Raw genomic sequence first — 19015 nt, 5'->3', positions numbered from 1 at the left:
TTAAATCTCTGAATACAGGAACAGAACCTCTTCTGTGTTCCTTCAAAAAGCCCCGCATCAGATTCAGATGAATGTGAGCAGATGTGAGGTTTGTTCAGCACCTCATGAAGACCTGAATATTACCTTTAATAGCAATTCCAATTCCAATTAATTGAATTCCAATTGGCTTGAATTGGACTTTATTATCTAAGTGCTTTGAGATGACATTTGTTGTATTTGGCGCTATATAAATAAAAATGAATTGAATTGAATTGAATTCCACATCAAGTTTCCTGATTTTTTTAATCAACACAAAACAGTCTGATAAATGTTGAACAGTTTAACAGTGAAATGTAAGTTCTTTTTTGCATTGTTTGTCACATTTTAAGTCATGAATTTCACTCGTGCCTTTAGGAAATTGCTGTGTTCGACATCTTTAATTTTCCTCATGAAAAGACCAAAGTCAAAACATCTGTATTCATGAGAAGGGCAGGAAATATGCTGCTGAAAACATCTGTCTTTGCCTCTGTGTCCTCACTCCACCGCGACATTGTTACATCTATAATAAAACTAAAAACATTGGGTTTTCTCCATGTTTTTAGTTTTATGTTTTTATCATGTTTTAGGTTGTTTATGTCTTGTTTTTTGAGTTCATGTTTAGTTTTAGTTTTGCCATTGTCTTCCCCACAGTTTCACTCATTTGTCAATCACTCCCAGTTTAGTATTTATTTCCCAGGCTCCCCTTTCAGTTTGTGATTTCCTTTCCCTGAATTCACCATCTCCTTTGTCTTGCCACCACTTAAGCTAAGTGCTTTTCATGCCATGTCAAGTCATTTGTTTTTTTTATCACAGTTTATATTCATGTTTTTGTTCCCACAGTCTAGTTTTGTCATCCGGCCTTTTGTTGACTCTGTTTCTTAAAATAAACCCAGTTTGCTTTTACCTTTTGAAGTCTGTATTAGTGTTCTGCCACCCCACCCCTAACAGAAGGAAATCACCAGCCATAGATGGAGCGGACTCCGACAGGTTCTGGGATTTATACGAAGACTTCTGGCGCTGCTTGGAGTGGGACACCACCTAAGGTGACTCACGATCTGCTGGACTTTCTTTTAGAAAAACAGAATCTCCAGAATTGGACTGAGAACCTGGCAGACGTCTTGACTCATGCGAGGAGTGTACAGCGTGATTTGTTGCTGGACATTTTTGACATGGAGCCAGAAAAACTCATCACGCTGTACAGATCCTCCCTCACCTCTCCAACACCACAGTCCACAGACTCCCAGTCCAGATAGCTAGCAGCCACAGAGCCCAGAGAGCTAGCAGCCACAGAGTCCAGAGAGCTAGAAGGCACAGAGTCCAGAGAGCTAGCAGAGTCCAGAGAGCTAGCAGAGTCCAGAGAGCTAGCAGCCACAGAGTCCAGAGAGCTAGCAGCCACAGAGTCCAGAGAGCTAGCAGCCACAGAGTCCAGAGAGCTAGCAGCCACAGAGTCCAGAGAGCTAGCAGCCCCAGAGTCCAGAGAGCTAGAAGGCACAGAGTCCAGAGAGCTAGCAGCCACAGAGTCCAGAGAGCTAGCAGCCACAGAGCCCAGAGAGCTAGAAGCCACAGAGTCCAGAGAGCTAGCAGCCACAGAGTCCAGAGAGCTAGAAGCCACAGAGCCCAGAGAGCTAGAAGCCACAGAGTCCAGAGAGCTAGCAGCCACAGAGTCCAGAGAGCTAGCATCCACAGAGTCCAGAGAGCTAGCATCCACAGAGTCCAGAGAGCTAGCAGCCACAGAGTCCAGAGAGCTAGCAGCCACAGAGTCCAGAGAGCTAGCAGCCACAGAGTCCAGAGAGCTAGCAGCCACAGAGTCCAGAGAGCTAGCAGCCACAGAGTCCAGAGAGCTAGCAGCCACAGAGTCCAGAGAGCTAGCAGCCACAGCATCCACAGAGCTAGTGCCTATAGAGGCCACAGAGCTAGCGCCCATAGAAGCCAGAAAGCCAAAGCTAGGGCCCATAGAGGCCACAGAGCCAGAGCTAGCACCAGAGCCTAGAGAGCCCAGAGAGCCCTCCAGACCGCCCGCCAGACCGCCCGCCAGACCGCCAGACCGCCTCCAGTTCCTCATGCAACATCGCCGGACGTCTGGCTGGCCGCAGATCGGTTCCTGCCTCCACGTCACCGGAAGCTTCTTGCTGGACTTTTGTGTTGTATCAACATCATTCAAACTAAATCAAAAATAAATGAAAGAAAACAAATTATTGAATGTTCAGGCTCATGCTTCTTTTACCACAAACTGATACCATAGAAAGCAGGGCTGGGCGAGTTAACTCGTTATTATCGAGTTAACTCGTTGATTATTTAACGCCGATAAACATTTTATCGCACATTAACGCAGGTTTTATTTATTTATTTTTTACAAATTTTTTTTTTTTAAATATTTAAAAAAAAATTGGGGGGGGGTTTGTGCCTTTAATGGAAAGTTCAGAGAGACAGGAAGCGGGGGGCAGAGAGGGGGAACAACATGCAGCACCCCTGTTTTAACACTCTGGAGTCTAAAACCCACCGGCGGGATTTTTGACATTTGTCCAAAAACACATCTGTAACTCTGTGAGTTTTTGTCGTTCAAACATGTGACACCATTAAAAACCTTGAAACTTCTAGTTTTCAAATATATATATATTAAAATAAATTATATAGCTGGCCCTTTTTAAAGAGAGTGAACAGAAATCTCCCTCCCCATGAGCTGTCACCTTACCGTGGTGGGGGGGTTTGCGTGCCCCAATGAGTCTGGGAGCTATGTTGTCTGGGGCTTTAAGCCCCTGGTAGGGTCACCCGAGGCAAAAACTCGGGCTTAGGAGGAGATTCTGGTCCACCATCCGGCGGCTCAGGGGGGGAAAGCAGTGCACTGTCAACACCGTGTATGGTGAGGGCGGGGCTCTGCTGACTTCAACTGGGGACGTCGTGAGTCGGTGGGGGGAATACTTCGAGGGCCTCCTCAAGCCTACTGACACGCCTTCCGATGAGGAAGCAGAGTTGGGGAGCTCGGACGTGGGACCTCCCATTTCTGGGACTGAGGTTGCCGAGGTGGTCAAATAACTCCTCGGTGGCAAGGCCCCAGGGGTGGATGAGGTCCGTCCTGAGTTCCTCAAGGCTCTGGATGTTGTGGGGCTGTCTTGGTTGACACGCCTCTGCAGCATCGCATGGACATCGGGGGCAGTGCCTCTGGACTGGCAGATCGGGGTGGTGGTCCCCCTCTTTAAAAAGGGGGACCGGAGGGTGTGTTCCAACTATAGGGGGATCACACTCCTCAGCCTCCCTGGTAAGGTCTTTTCGGGGGTACTGGAGAGGAGGATCCGCCGGATAGTCGGATCTCGGATTCAGGAGGTGCAGTGTGGTTTTCGTCCTGGCCGTGGAACAGTGGACCAGCTCTATACCCTCCGCAGGATCCTGGAGGGTGCATGGGAGTTCGCCCAACTGGTCTACACGTGTTTCGTGGAAATGGATAAGGCGTTCGACCATGTCCCTCGGGGACTCTTGTGGGGGGTGCTCCGGGAGTATGGAGTGCCGGACTCCTTGATATGGGCTGTTCGGTCTCTGTATGACCGGTGTCAGAGTTTGGTCCGCATTGCCGGCAGTAAGTCGGACATGTTTCCTGTGAGGGTTGGACTCCGTCAGGGCTGCCCTCTGTCACCGATTCTGTTCATAATTTTTATGGACAGAATTTCTAGGCGCAGCCAGGGCGTTGAGGGGGTCAGTTTTGGCGACCTCAGAATCGGGTCTCTGCTTTTTGCGGACGATGTGGTTCTGTTGGCGTCCTCAGGCCGTGACCTTCAGCTCTCACTGGAGCGGTTTGCAGCCGAGTGTGAAGCGGCTGGGATGAGAATCAGCACCTCCAAATCTGAGACCATGGTCCTCGGCCGGAAAAGGGTGGAATGCCCTCTCCGGGTCGGGAATGAGATCCTTCCCCAAGTGGAGGAGTTCAAGTATCTCGGGGTCTTGTTCACGAGTGAGGGACGAATGGAGCAGGAGATTGACAGACGGATCGGTGCGGCGTCTGCAGTGATGCGGGCTCTGCACCGGCCCGTCGTGGTGAAGAAGGAGCTGAGCCAGAAGGCGAAGCTCTCGATTTACCGCTCAATCTATGTTCCTACCCTCACCTATGGTCACGAGCTGTGGGTAGTGACCGAAAGAACGAGATCCTATCCTCACCTATGGTCACGAGCTGTGGGTAGTGACCGAAAGAACGAGATCGCGAATACAAGCGGCCGAAATGAGTTTCCTCCGCAGGGTGTCTGGGCTCTCCCTTAGAGATAGGGTGAGAAGCTCGGTCATCCGGGAGGGGCTCGGAGTAGAACCGCTGCTCCTCCGCATCGAGAGGAGTCAGATGAGGTGGCTCGGGCATCTGGTTAGGATGCCTCCTGGGGCATCTGGTTAGGATGCCTCCTGGGGCATCAGGTTAGGATGCCTCCTGGGGCATCTGGTTAGGATGCCTCCTGGACGCCTCCCCAGTGAGGTGTTCCGGGCCCGTCCTACTGGGAGGAGGCCCCGCGGAAGACCCAGGACACGTTGAAGAGACTATGTTTCTCGGCTGGCCTGGGAACGCCTTGGGGTCCCCCCAGAAGAGCTGGAGGAAGTGGCCGGGGACAGGGACGTCTGGGTCTCTTTGCTCAAGCTGCTGCCCCCGCGACCCGATCCCCGGACCAGCGGAAGATAATGGATGGATGGATGGATGGAACAGAAATCTTTGGATTTTCTGTACTCTCTGACTGCAGCAGCCTCCTAGGCCACACCTATCGCTATTCACATGTAAAGTACCAGGTGATTGAGTGGCTATTCACAGGTGAGAACACACCCCATTCAGCCAGCATGTGGGGGAAGGCAGCAATGTCCTGCCAGTGACAGACAATTATCACATGGAGAGTGACAGGGGGGTGGGGGGAATCAGGGGTGTTACACACCCATCTAATTAGTATTCAACTCTCAGAGACACTGCCTGGAGTTACAATTACTTTTTTACAGTTTGTGTGAAAACAAAAAAACATTTCTGACTGCACTTTTTACTTTTATGCAGCCAACGCTTTTGTTTACAAGGTTCAACCTTCAAAAGTCTTGGCTAGATATATTTATAGTGTGTTTTCTTGCACTGTTTGAAGACCTCTAAAACTTGTTTTTTTGTACAGTTGTGTTTAACCTCAATTTAAATAAAACTTGTTTGTATTACATTCACTTCACTCTCATATTGTTTTTTGTTAGGCTTTTCAGAATACAACCATATGTGTCACTTTTGCATAGATGTTTACAGTTAGTTGAAATACTTGAAAATGTCAAGGTGGTGAAAACTGCCTCAAAGTCTCTGAAAAGGCCTTAGACTCCAGAGGGTTATGTTGAGAGTCTTCTTTCACATATAAACTTTGAATGAGGTCTCTGTGATGTCGTATGGCTGAGTTATGAGGCCTCCAAAATAGGGTAGTTTTTTGCTTTTTTGGATCGTTAAGTGCTTTTCAATTGATTTTCGGCCCAACATTCATAAGACAGGTCTTTTTTTTTTTTTTTAAACTTTTTATTTTGGATTTTGAATTTTGTACAGAAAGAAATAAAGGAAAAACAAAAAGCAAACATACAACATACTCATGGGTGTAACAGTATAGGGTCACATTCTTCTCAATACATCGAAGTACAGTGTCACACTATTCCAGGTACAGTGCATACATGATCCATTTTCCCAACATTCAACACATTTCTCCAATTCCAATCTTAAAATATAAGTCAGTCTCTCCATACAATAAACTTCTTTCACTATTTTCCTCCACTGGTGCAATGCTGGGGGGTCAGTCCGGAGCCATTTTCGGGTTATAGCCTTTCTACCACATGCCAAGAGAATCTTTAGCAGATATTTGCATTTGTGAGGGACAGATTCTGGTATTTTACCTAGATACAAAGTAGTAAAAGAGTAGTCTATTTCCAGTCCCATCATCTTACATATTTCATTAGTTACTTCCTTCCAATATGGTTGAATTCTTTGACAAGCCCAAAAGACATGAAAATGATTAGCCATAGCGACTCCACATTGTCTCCAACAAAGCCCCGGACTCTGAGAGCCTGATTGCAAAGCTGTTATTTTAGGAGTGATAAAAAACCTCACAACATTCTTCCAACCAAACTCTCTTAATGACCTTGAGTTCGCAGTGGTTGCTTGTGTCTCACATTTCTCCATCCAAGACTCATCTGATATTTCTGTACCAGACTCCTTTTCCCATTTTTGTTTGATGGATAATGTAGAGTGATTTTTGGAGGTTTGCATACTTTCATATATTCGTGAGATCAGTTTTTTAATGTTGTTTTTTTCATATGCTTCATGGAATAAAGAGATCAGGTTATATTCTTTCCCCGTTTTGATTTGTGATATTTTATTAAAGTAGTCTCTGGCTTGTAGGTATCTAAAAAAATCGCATTTTTCCAATCCAAATGAGTCAGAAATTGCCTTGTAACTCTGAAATTTACTGTTTGAAGTGAGTGAACAAAAGGATGTGATGCCTCTCCTAATCCACTGTTTAAAGCTCCCGTCCAGTCTTGCAGGTTCAAATTCTGGATCATATGCTACCCAATTCAAGACCCTGGCCTGTTTCTCTAGCTGCAATTTCCTCAACACCTTAAACCACAGTTTAACCGAGAATAGGGTCCATTGATTCAAGCTGTTATAATTCTTTTCTGCTTGGCTTTTGTTTCCTATATTGATTGTATTGGAATATCTGTCTGTGTCATTTCCAAAGACTTCCATTTAGATTCATAATTTGGTGTACACCAGTATACTAAGGGTTTCAATTGTGCAGCATGATAATAGTCCTGTAAGCATGGTAGAGCTCTTCCTCCCGTCTCCTTCTTCAATTGCAGTGTCTTGAACCGTACCCTCGGTCTTTTACCGTTCCAAATAAACCTTGAAATCCACCCGTCCCATTCATCAAATTGTTTGGGTGGTATCTCCAGGGGTAAGGACTGGAAGAGATAAAGAAATCGTGGCAACACATTCATTTTGATTATTTCTATTCTATTGCTCATATCCAGCGGGAGCATCGTCCATCTAGAGATGTCTGATTTTACCGCTTTGTTGATGGGGCCATAATTAATTTCAGAAAGCTTCGACATATCTTTTGGTAGATTTATTCCTAAATATTTTATTGTGGGAGAGTCCCATTTAAAGTTGTACTTCTTTTTTATATCTGGATGGGGAGTATAATTAAATGTAAGGGTTTGAGTTGTTTGAATATTTAGCTTGTATCCAGAGTATGAGTTGTAAGTCTTTAATAGACACATCAATCTGGGGATGCTCGAGTCAGGGGTTGTGATAAAGAGCAGGACATCATCTGCAAACATACAAATTTTATGTTCCTCTCCTCTAATAGTTGTCCCCTTTATCTCAGGGTCCTCTCTAATTGCTTGGGCCAAAGGTTCAATAAATAAGGCAAACAAGGTCGGACTCAGGGGACATCCCTGGCGTGTCCCTCTTTCTAGGTGAATAGTTTGTGACAGGTGTCCATTTATCCTCATCCTGGCTGTTGGAGAGGAGTATAACGATTTAATACATGTAGTGAAGCAGTCCTTAAAGCCAAATCTTGCAAGTACCCTATACAAATATTCCCAGCCTACTGAGTCAAAGGCCTTTTCGGCATCTAGACTGACCAACACTGCACCAATTTTGGTCGAAGTAACATGACTCATCACTTGTAATGTTCTCCTTAAGTTATCCTGTGTCTGTCTATTTAGTACAAAGCCTGTTTGGTCCAACTCTATTAGCTCCGGGATAATAGCTTCCAGCCTTTTAGATAGGACTGAGGCAAACAGTTTATAGTCTACATTGAGGACTGATATTGGTCTATATGAGCTGCATTCATTTTTATCTTTCCCTTCTTTTGGGATGACAGAAATGACTGCTTCCTTCCATGACTGCGGGGCTTCTCCTGTTCTCAAAGTGTGGTTAAAGCAGTTAAGCAGCATGGGTGTTATTTGTGTTCTAAATGTTTTGTACAATTCAGACGAATATCCATCTGCCCCAGGAGCTTTATTAGCTTTCAATCTTGAGATGGCTTTATTCAATTCTTCTAGCTTTATCTCAGCCATAATTTCTTTGTTCTGTTTTTCTCCTATGGATGGTAGGTCCAGCGAACTTAGAAACGTCTCTATTATTGTGGTATCGGCTCTGGTTGGTTGAGTATACAAGTCCTTATAGTATAGTTCAAACGAGCGTTGGATGTCTTCTAGATTGCCGCTCATATTTTTTGTCACAGGGTTCCTAATTTTATATATTGTATTTTTATCCTGTTGTTTTCGGATCCTCCAAGAAAGGAGTTTCATAGCCCTCGATCCTGTCTCATAGTACTTTTGTTTGATAAATTTAAGTTGTTTTTCAATTTCTTCATCATATATACCATTTATATCTTGAGGCCGTAAGGGCAATTATCTTACCTCGAATTACAGCCTTTGCTGCATCCCACAAAGTATTAGGAGACACTTCTCCATTATCATTATACTGTAGGTATGTTTCAAATTCCTGCTGGATCTGTTTCCGTACTGCTTAGTCATTTAAAATGCTTGTATTAAGCCTCCAAAGTGTATTTTTCCGTTGGTTGTTTAGATATAAGGTCAAATATACGCCTGAATGATCAGATAAGTCTCTAATCCCTATCTCACAATCTCTGACCCTATGCCAGTCTGATTTATACATAAATAAGTAATCAATCCGCGAGTAAACAGAGTGACAAGGGGAGTAATATGTAAATTGTTTTTCTATGGGATGGGACTCTCTCCACACATCAATAAGGCCCAGTTCTGTAAGCGTTCGCTGAACCAAGGTGGCATTTGGGCTTTTCTTTTGGCGTTGGTTAGATGTATCTAATTTTGGTTGAAGTTGGATGTTAAAGTCACCACCAAGAATCAGGATTCCCTGTGTTTCCTTTACCATCAATTCGAATATTTTCTTAAAAAAGGATTTGTTACTCCCCGGGGGGGCATTAAATAAAGTTACTGCTTCATTATCTAATTTGCCTTTTACTAAGACAAATCTCCCTTCATTATCTTTCACCTGGGAAATGAACTCAAAATTTACTGTATTGGGGATCAGTGTGGCCACACCTCTCCTCCGGCCTGATTTATGAAATGAATAATAGGTATTTTGGAACCCAAGCTTTTTTAATTTTTCATGTTCAGAAGAAGAGAGATGTGTCTCCTGCCAGTATATTATCTGCGGCTTTTCTCGCTTCATTTTTGCAATAATTTTACTCCTTTTTATCGGATTATGCAGCCCATTGACGTTTAGTGTGACTACTTTATACTCCTGGCGATGCATATCTTTTTCCAAACTGTGTAAACTTGTGTGACATTACCCATGACAACAAGAACAACAAACAGTGAACAATGAACTATAAAAGCAGAAACCAAAGACTTCCAAGTCCGAAGTTCAAATAAAGCTTCAAAATGAGAGGAGATCCTCGCAATGCATTTTCCCATTGCATTGTGGGTATTTTCAAACTTCCCCTCACTATCAGTTTAAAGGGGAAAAGCAGATCAGATTTATAACATGAAGCTGTTATAACAGGGCAGCCATCTTGGCTCTGCCCTCATCAGCAGTCTTAGAACAGAGCAGGCTAACAAGGCGTTGCTACGGAGATGGAACCAGCTGCGGCTCGTCTGTGTTATACAGAGAGCAAACTGACATATGTGCACACACTATGGCTTCTTAAAATTGCACTATAATTTTGACTGTAGCCTTTCTCGAACAAATGGGCGCTGTTCGAAAAGTACAAGTCGTATCCGAATAATTATTTAACCGTCAGCACCCCAAGAGACGGCAGAAGCCAGCGGTGTAATTTTTATTCGGCTACTATGTTTGGCTCGTTTTTAATGGCCGTTTTAAAATAATTTTTCACATTAATTTTATGATTTTAGGCGTTTATAATGGGCGGAATGTCAGCTGGAGGGCCAACTCTCTGCCCTCAGAGGCAATTTGTGAGAAATCTGTGATGCAAAGCTCAATGAGTGTGACTGTGTGAAAGAGGACAAAAATACCTACAATTTGAAGGAAAATTTGTCCAGATTGGGCAGGTATTTTGGATATGAATGACATTTGTTCGAGGAATTGGTGCAGTATCGAATTTAGAGTGAGAAACAGAGTGGGAGAGACACCTCAGCTGAGATGTAGTCTTCCTAAAACGTAAACTGCCGTTGTGTCAAAGCTGTGTAATGTATCAACAAACCCTTTGGGTCAGTTAAAGCCGAGAGTCTCCTGTCACATATAAACATTGAATGAGGTCTGTGCGATGCTGTATGGCTGAGTTATAAGGCCTCTAAAATAGGGCATTTTTTGGCAGTTGGCGCCACAATTTTCCCACTTTTTCCCATTTTGAGAGAGAGCCCAAAGAGCTAGCGCCCAGAGAGCTGGAGCCAGAGTTAGTGCCTAGAGCGCGTTTCGAGAATCTACACCAACATATGACATAAATACTGATCTATACGTCAAATATCTTGAACGAGTTAACTACTCATATTGAGCTACATCCTGCTTCCTCTGTTATTTATTCACAGGCTTGATTGACGCATCTGAATTTAAATGTTGTGTTTACAGAGAGGAACAACTTTAAGTTAACAGATTTGAACAGCTGTGGTGGAGATTGAATGTGAGATGATTTTGATCACAAGGTAGAAAGAATATGCTTGGAGTACTTGACAAAGCACAAATGTTCCTCTTTGTAAGCCCAACACAAATGTATCAAGTTCTCTTTACGTACTACATCCTGAACAGGGCAGTTTTGGAAGATAAAATATCTTCCTGATAAATAATTTAGCATCTGATTCAAACAGATATTTGATGTATAAATGATTGTGATTCACACAAAAAAGAAATCTCCATCAGTCCTGCATTTAATACGGTCGATCACAGCATTCTGTGACAGAGACTTCAACATGTTATTGGGATTAAAGGCCTTTCATGATCAGCAGGGAAACAAAGCCGACACAAAAGTGGGTGGAAAAAAGGGACAGAAGTGGATGTGTTCAGTTGGGGGGGGGCAGAGATGGTGGGAAACTAAAACACCAGTGGGAACTTTCATAATGAGGCAACTCAGCAGCTGCTGTCACCCTCTGCTGAAAAGTTAAAAGATGTTGAGGAAGTTGAAATGTTTCAGTCGGCAGAGAGACTGAAGCAGGACAGCAGGTTTGAAGCATGGATGGTCCTCTCAGTGGTGGCTTTGTGTGTGTTTTATCTTTCAGCGGGAGCTTGTTGAAAAAGGCAGATTTGAACCAGGAGAAATGCAACAACTTTGTTTCACAGGACATGAACTAATTCTTTGTTTGATGTGTAGAATGATTCATCATGATGAACACCTCACAGGTTTCATATTTCACACTTGGTGGTTACTTTGACCCTGGACTTTTAAAGTACTTTTATTTTATATTCACCCTGTCATTGTATATTTTAATAGTTGGTTCTAATGTTCTGCTCATCGTGGTTATCGGTGTGAACAGGAGCTTACATGGACCCATGTACATGTTTCTGTGCAGCCTGTTTGTGAATGAGCTGTATGGTAGTTCAGGGCTGGTTCCATTCCTGCTGATTCAGATCCTCTCTGACGTTCACACTGTTTCTGCTCCTCTTTGCTTCCTGCAGCTTTTTATTGCTCATTCTTACGGAGCTGTAGAGTTTTTAAACCTCGCTGTCATGTCCTATGACAGATATCTTGCTATCTGTTATCCTCTGCAGTACATCTCACGTATGACACCTAAAAAGATTGCCATTCTCATCTCTGTGACGTGGCTATATCCTTTTTTTGCGATGGTTATCTCTTTATCTCTGATTACACCGTTGCAGCTCTGTGGGAACAGGATTAACAAAGTTTACTGTGATATGCACTCTGTGGTCAAACTGGCATGCTATGAAACAACTTTAATCAACATCTATGGGCTCATTGCTACTTTTGGCACAATCATTGTTGCTTTATTTCTAATCCTTTACACTTACATTCAGATTTTTATTGTATGTTTCTCTGGATCCAAACAGACCCGACAGAAAGCTGTCAGCACCTGCACGCCTCACCTGGCTTCCATCTTGAACTTTACCTTTGCTGGTACCTTTGAAATATCACAGAGCAGATTTAACATGAGTCATGTACCGAAGGTGTTGCGTATTTTTCTGTCATTATATTTCTTCACGGTTCAGCCTCTTTTTAATCCTGCGATATATGGTCTGAACATGTCCAAGATCCGGAATATTTGTAAAGATCTTATTTCAAATGTAAAGAATTGAAATAAGTTTATTTTAATTAATCGGATAAGATTTTAAAGTAGCTCTGCTTATCTTCATCACGCAGCCATAAAACACACTGATGCACGTTTTTAGCCTCTTTTAAATCTCTGAATACAGGAACAGAACCTCTTCTGTGTTCCTTCAAAAAGCCCCGCATCAGATTCAGATGAATGTGAGCAGATGTGAGGTTTGTTCAGCACCTCATGAAGACCTGAATATTACCTTTAATAGCAATTCCAATTCCAATTAATTGAATTCCAATTGGCTTGAATTGGACTTTATTATCTAAGTGCCTTGAGATGACATTTGTTGTATTTGGCGCTATATAAATAAAAATGAATTGAATTGAATTCCACATCAAGTTTCCTGATTTTTTTTAATCAACACAAAACAGTCTGATAAATGTTGAACAGTTTAACAGTGAAATGTAAGTTCTTTTTTGCAGTGTTTGTCACATTTTAAGTCGTGAATTTCACTCGTGCCTTTAGGAAATTGGTGTGTTCGACATCTTTAATTTTCCTCATGAAAAGACCAAAGTCAAAACATCTGTATTCATGAGAAGGGCAGGAAATATGCTGCTGAAAACATCTGTCTTTGCCTCTGTGTCCTCACTCCACGGCGACATTGTTACATCTATAATAAAACTAAAAACATTGGGTTTTCTCCATGTTTTTAGTTTTATGTTTTTATCGTGTTTTAGGTTGTTTATGTCTTGGTTTTTGAGTTCATGTTTAGTTTTAATTTTGCCATTGTCTTCCCCACAGTTTCACTCATTTGTCAATCACTCCCAGTTTAGTATTTATTTCTCAGGCTCCCCTTTCAGTTTGTGATTTCCTTTCCCTGAATTCACCATCTCCTTTGTCTTGCCACGACTTAAGCTAAGTGCTTTTCATGCCATGTCAAGTCATTTGTTTTCTTATCACAGTTTATATTCATGTTTTTGTTCCCACAGTCTAGTTTTGTCATCCGGCCTTTTGTTGACTCTGTTTCTTAAAATAAACCCAGTTTGCTTTTACCTTTTGAAGTCTGTATTAGTGTTCTGCCACCCCACCCCTGACAGAAGGAAATCACCAGCCATGGATGCAGCGGACTCCGACAGGTTCTGGGATTTATACGAAGACTTCTGGCGCTGCTTGGAGTGGGACACCACCTAAGGTGACTCACGATCTGCTGGACTTTCTTTTAGAAAAACGGAATCTCCAGAATTGGACTGAGAACCTGGCAGACGTCTTGACTCATGCGAGGAGTGTACAGCGTGATTTGTTGCTGGACATTTTTGACATGGAGCCAGAAAAACTCATCACGCTGTACAGATCCTCCCTCACCTCTCCAACACCACAGTCCACAGACTCCCAGTCCAGATAGCTAGCAGCCACAGAGCCCAGAGAGCTAGAAGCCACAGAGTCCAGAGAGCTAGCAGCCACAGAGTCCAGAGAGCTAGCAGCCACAGAGCCCAGAGAGCTAGAAGCCACAGAGTCCAGAGAGCTAGCAGCCACAGAGTCCAGAGAGCTAGAAGCCACAGAGCCCAGAGAGCTAGAAGCCACAGAGTCCAGAGAGCTAGCAGCCACAGAGTCCAGAGAGCTAGAAGCCACAGAGTCCAGAGAGCTAGCATCCACAGAGTCCAGAGAGCTAGCATCCACAGAGTCCAGAGAGCTAGCAGCCACAGAGTCCAGAGAGCTAGCATCCACAGAGTCCAGAGAGCTAGCATCCACAGAGTCCAGAGAGCTAGCAGCCACAGAGTCCAGAGAGCTAGCAGCCACAGAGTCCAGAGAGCTAGCAGCCACAGCATCCACAGAGCTAGTGCCTATAGAGGCCACAGAGCTAGCGCCCATAGAAGCCAGAAAGCCAAAGCTAGCGCCCATAGAAGCCAGAGAGCCGGAGCTAGCGCCCAGAGCCCAGAAAGCCATAGCTAGGGCCCATAGAGGCCACAGAGCCAGAGCTAGCACCAGAGCCTAGAGAGCCCAGAGAGCCCTCCAGACCGCCCGCCAGACCGCCCCGCCAGACCGCCCCGCCAGACCGCCCGCCAGACCGCCCGCCAGACCGCCCGCCAGACCGCCTCCAGTTCCTCATGCAACATCGCCGGATGTCTGGCCGGCCGCCAGATCGGTTCCTGCCTCCACGTCACCGGAAGCTTCTTGCTGGACTTTTGTGTTGTATCAACATCATTCAAACTAAATAAAAAATAAATGAAAGTAAACAAATTATTGAATGTTCAGGCTCATGCTTCTTTTACCACAAACTGATACCATAAAAAGCAGGGCTGGGCGAGTTAACTCGTTATTATCGAGTTAACTCGTTGATTATTTAACGCCGATAAACATTTTATTGCACATTAACGCAGGTTTTATTTATTTATTTTTTACAATTTTTTTTTTTTTTAAATATTTAAAAAAAAATTTGGGGGGGGTTTGTGCCTTTAATGGAAAGTTCAGAGAGACAGGAAGCGGGGGGCAGAGAGGGGGAACAACATGCAGCACCCCTGTTTTAACACTCTGGAGTCTAAAACCCACCGGCGGGATTTTTGACATTTGTCCAAAAACACATCTGTAACTCTGTGAGTTTTTGTCATTCAAACATATAAGTGACACCATTAAAAACCTTGAAACTTCTAGTTTTCAAATATATATATATTAAAATAAATTATATAGCTGGCCCTTTTTAAAGAGAGTGAACAGAAATCTCCCTCCCCATGAGCTGTCACCTTACCGTGGTGGGGGGGTTTGCGTGCCCCAATGAGTCTGGGAGCTATGTTGTCTGGGGCTTTAAGCCCCTGGTAGGGTCACCCGAGGCAAACAGATCCTAGATGAGGGACCAGACAAAGAACAGCTCATAAAAACCCCTATGATGATGAAGAAAATTGGACACCGTGTTCCTTCGCCCGGACACGGGTCACTGGGGCCTCCCCCTGGAGCCAGGCCCAGGGGTGGGGCCCGCCGGCGAGCGCCTGGTGGGCGGGTCTGTGCCCATGGGGCTTGGTCGGGCACAGCCCGAAGAAACGACACGGGTCCCCCTTCCTACGGGCTCACCACCCGTGGGAGGGGCCATGGGGGTCGGGTGCAGTGTGAGCTGGGCGGCGGCCGAAGGCAGAGACCTTGGCGGTCTGATCCTCGGCTACTGAAGCTGGCTCTTGGGACGTGGAACGTCACCTCTCTGTTGGGGAAGGAGCGTGAGCTGGTGCGCAAGGCTGAGCGGTTCCGGTTAGATATAGTCGGACTCACCTCGACGCATGGCTTGGGCTCCGGAACCAGCCTCCTCGAGAGGGGTTGGACTCTCTTCCACTCTGGAGTTGCCTGCGGTGAGAGGCGTAGAGCAGGTGTGGGCATACTTATTGCCCCCCGGCTGTGCGCCTGTACATTGGGGTTTACCCCAGTAGACGAGAGGGTAGCCTCCCTCCGCCTTAGGGTGGGGGGACGGGTCCTGACTGTTGTTTGTGCTTATGCACCGAACGGCAGTTCAGAGTACCCACCCTTTTTGGAGTCCCTGGAGGAGGCACTGGAGAGTGCTCCTCCGGGAGACTCCCTCGTCCTGCTGGGGGACTTCAATGCTCACGTGGGCAATGACAGTGAGACCTGGAGGGGCGTGATTGGGAGGAACGGCCCCCCCGATCTGAATCAGAGTGGTGTTTTGTTGTTGGACTTCTGTGCTCGTCACGGACTGTCCATAACAAACACCATGTTCAGGCATAAGGGTGTCCATATGTGCACTTGGCACCAGGACACCCTAGGCCGCAGCTCGATGATCGACTTTGTGGTTGTATCGTCGGACTTGCGGCCGTATGTACTGGACACTCGGGTGAAGAGAGGGGCGGAGCTGTCAACTGATCACCACCTGGTGGTGAGTTGGCTCCGCTGGTGGGGGAGGAAGCCGGTCAGACCTGGCAGGCCCAAACGTATTGTGAGGGTCTGTTGGGAACGGCTGGCGGAATCCCCTGTAAGGAGGAGTTTCAACTCCCACCTCCGGCAGAGCTTCAACCATGTCCCGGGGGAGGTGGGGGACATTGAGCCCGAATGGGCCATGTTCCGTGCCTCCATTGTTGATGCGGCCGACCGGAGCTGTGGCCGTCAGGTGGTCGGTGCCTGTCGTGGCGGCAATCCCCGAACCCGCTGGTGGACCCCAGTGGTGAGGGAAGCCCTCAAGCTGAAGAAGGAGTCCTATTGGGCCTTTTTGGCCAGTGGGACTCTGGAAGCAGCTGATGGGTACCGACAGGCCAAGCGGAACGCAGCCTCGGCGGTTGCTGAGGCAAAAACTCGGGCTTAGGAGGAGATTCTGGTCCACCATCCGGCGGCTCAGGGGGGGAAAGCAGTGCACCGTCAACACCGTGTATGGTGAGGGCGGGGCTCTGCTGACTTCAACTGGGGACGTCGTGAGTCGGTGGGGGGAATACTTCGAGGGCCTCCTCAATCCTACGGACACGCCTTCCGATGAGGAAGCAGAGTTGGGGAGCTCGGACATGGGGCCTCCCATTTCTGGGACTGAGGTTGCCGAGGTGGTCAAATAACTCCTCGGTGGCAAGGCCCCGGGGGTGGATGAGGTCCGTCCTGAGTTCCTCAAGGCTCTGGATGTTGTGGGGCTGTCTTGGTTGACACGCCTCTGCAGCATCGCGTGGACATCGGGGGCAGTGCCTCTGGACTGGCAGATCGGGGTGGTGGTCCCCCTCTTTAAAAAGGGGGACCGGAGGGTGTGTTCCAACTATAGGGGGATCACACTCATCAGCCTCCCTGGTAAGGTCTTTTCGGGGGTACTGGAGAGGAGGATCCGCCGGATAGTCGAATCTCGGATTCAGGAGGTGCAGTGTGGTTTTCGTCCTGGCCGTGGAACAGTGGACCAGCTCTATACCCTCCGCAGGATCCTGGAGGGTGCATGGGAGTTCGCCCAACCGGTCTACATGTGTTTTGTGGACTTAGAGAAGGCGTTCGACCGTGTCCCTCGGGGACTCTTGTGGGGGGTGCTCCGGGAGTATGGAGTGCCGGACTCCTTGATATGGGCTGTTCGGTCTCTGTATGACCGGTGTCAGAGTTTGGTCCGTATTGCCGGCAGTAAGTCGGACATGTTTCCTGTGAGGGTTGGACTCCATCAGGGCTGCCCTTTGTCACCGATTCTGTTCATAATTTTTATGGACAGAATTTCTAGGCGCAGCCAGGGCGTTGAGGGGGTCCGGTTTGGCGACCTCAGAATCGGGTCTCTGCTTTTTGCGGACGATGTGGTTCTGTTGGCGTCGTCGGGCCGTGACCTTCAGCTCTCACTGGAGCGGTTCGCAGCCGAGTGTGAAGCGGCTGGGATGAGAATCAGCACCTCCAAATCCGAGACCATGGTCTTCGGCCGGAAAAGGGTGGAATGCTCTCTCCGGGTCGGGAATGAGATCCTTCCCCAAGTGGAGGAGTTCAAGTATCTGTGGGTCTTGTTCACGAGTGAGGGACGAACGGAGCAGGAGATTGACAGACGGATCGGTGCGGCGTCTGCAGTGATGCGGGCTCTGCACTGGCCCGTCATGGTGAAGAAGGAGCTGAGCCAGAAGGCGAAGCTCTCGATTTACCGGTCAATCTATGTTCCTACCCTCACCTATGGCCACGAGCTGTGGGTAGTGACCGAAAGAACGAGATCCTATCCTCACCTATGGTCACGAGCTGTGGGTAGTGACCGAAAGAACGAGATCGCTAATACAAGCGGCCGAAATGTGTTTCCTCCGCAGGGTGTCTGGGCTCTCCCTTAGAGATAGGGTGAGAAGCTCAGTCATCCGGGAGGGGCTCGGAGTAGAACCGCTGCACCTCCGCATCGAGAGGAGTCAGATGAGGTGGCTCGGGCATCTGGTTAGGATGCCTCCTGGACGCCTCCCCAGTGAGGTGTTCCGGGCCCGTCCCACTGGGAGGAGGCCCCGGGGAAGACCCAGGACAAGTTGGAGAGACTATGTTTCTCGGCTGTGCTGGGAACGCCTCGGGGTCCCCCCAGAAGAGCTGGAGGAAGTGGCCGGGGACAGGGACGTCTGGGTCTCTCTGCTCAAGCTGCTGCCCCCGCGACCCGATCCCCGGACCAGCGGAAGATAATGGATGGATGGATGGATGGAACAGAAATCTTTGGATTTTCTGTACTCTCTGACTGCAGCAGCCTCCTAGGCCACACCTATCGCTATTCACATGTAAAGTACCAGGTGATTGAGTGGCTATTCACAGGTGAGAACACACCCCGTTCAGCCAGCATGTGGGGGAAGGCAGCAATGTCCTGCCAGTGACAGACAATTATCACATGGAGAGTGACAGGGGGGTGGGGGGAATCAGGGGTGTTACACACCCATCTAATTAGTATTCAACTCTCAGAGACACTGCCTGGAGTTACAATTACTTTTTTACAGTTTGTGTGAAAACAAAAAAACATTTCTGACTGCACTTTTTACTTTTATGCAGCCAACGCTTTTGTTTACAAGGTTCAACCTTCAAAAGTCTTGGCTAGATATATTTATAGTGTGTTTTCTTGCACTGTTTGAAGACCTCTAAAACTTGTTTTTTTGTACAGTTGTGTTTAACCTCAATTTAAATAAAACTTGTTTGTATTACATTCACTTCACTCTCATATTGTTTTTTGTTAGGCTTTTCAGAATACAACCATATGTGTCACTTTTGCATAGATGTTTACAGTTAGTTGAAATACTTGAAAATGTCAAGGTGGTGAAAACTGCCTCAAAGTCTCTGAAAAGGCCTTAGACTCCAGAGGGTTATGTTGAGAGTCTTCTTTCACATATAAACTTTGAATGAGGTCTCTGTGATGTCGTATGGCTGA

General features: G+C 46.4%; 1 protein-coding gene across 1 annotated transcript; it reads left to right on the top strand.

The window, feature by feature from the left end:
* The first annotated feature begins 11314 nt into the window (after positions 1-11314).
* On the top strand, positions 11315-12244 carry LOC142388975 (olfactory receptor 4B13-like). The gene has a single exon (XM_075474525.1). The coding sequence runs from the start codon at positions 11315-11317 to the stop codon at positions 12242-12244; it is 930 nt and encodes a 309-aa protein (XP_075330640.1).
* Positions 12245-19015: the final 6771 nt, after the last annotated feature.

This window comes from Odontesthes bonariensis, chromosome 9 (genome assembly GCF_027942865.1).
Source record: "Odontesthes bonariensis isolate fOdoBon6 chromosome 9, fOdoBon6.hap1, whole genome shotgun sequence".
Classification (NCBI taxonomy): Eukaryota; Metazoa; Chordata; class Actinopteri; order Atheriniformes; family Atherinopsidae; genus Odontesthes; species Odontesthes bonariensis.
The sequence above is the reverse complement of the archived record's forward strand: the minus strand, read 5'-3'. Positions and strand labels throughout refer to the sequence as shown.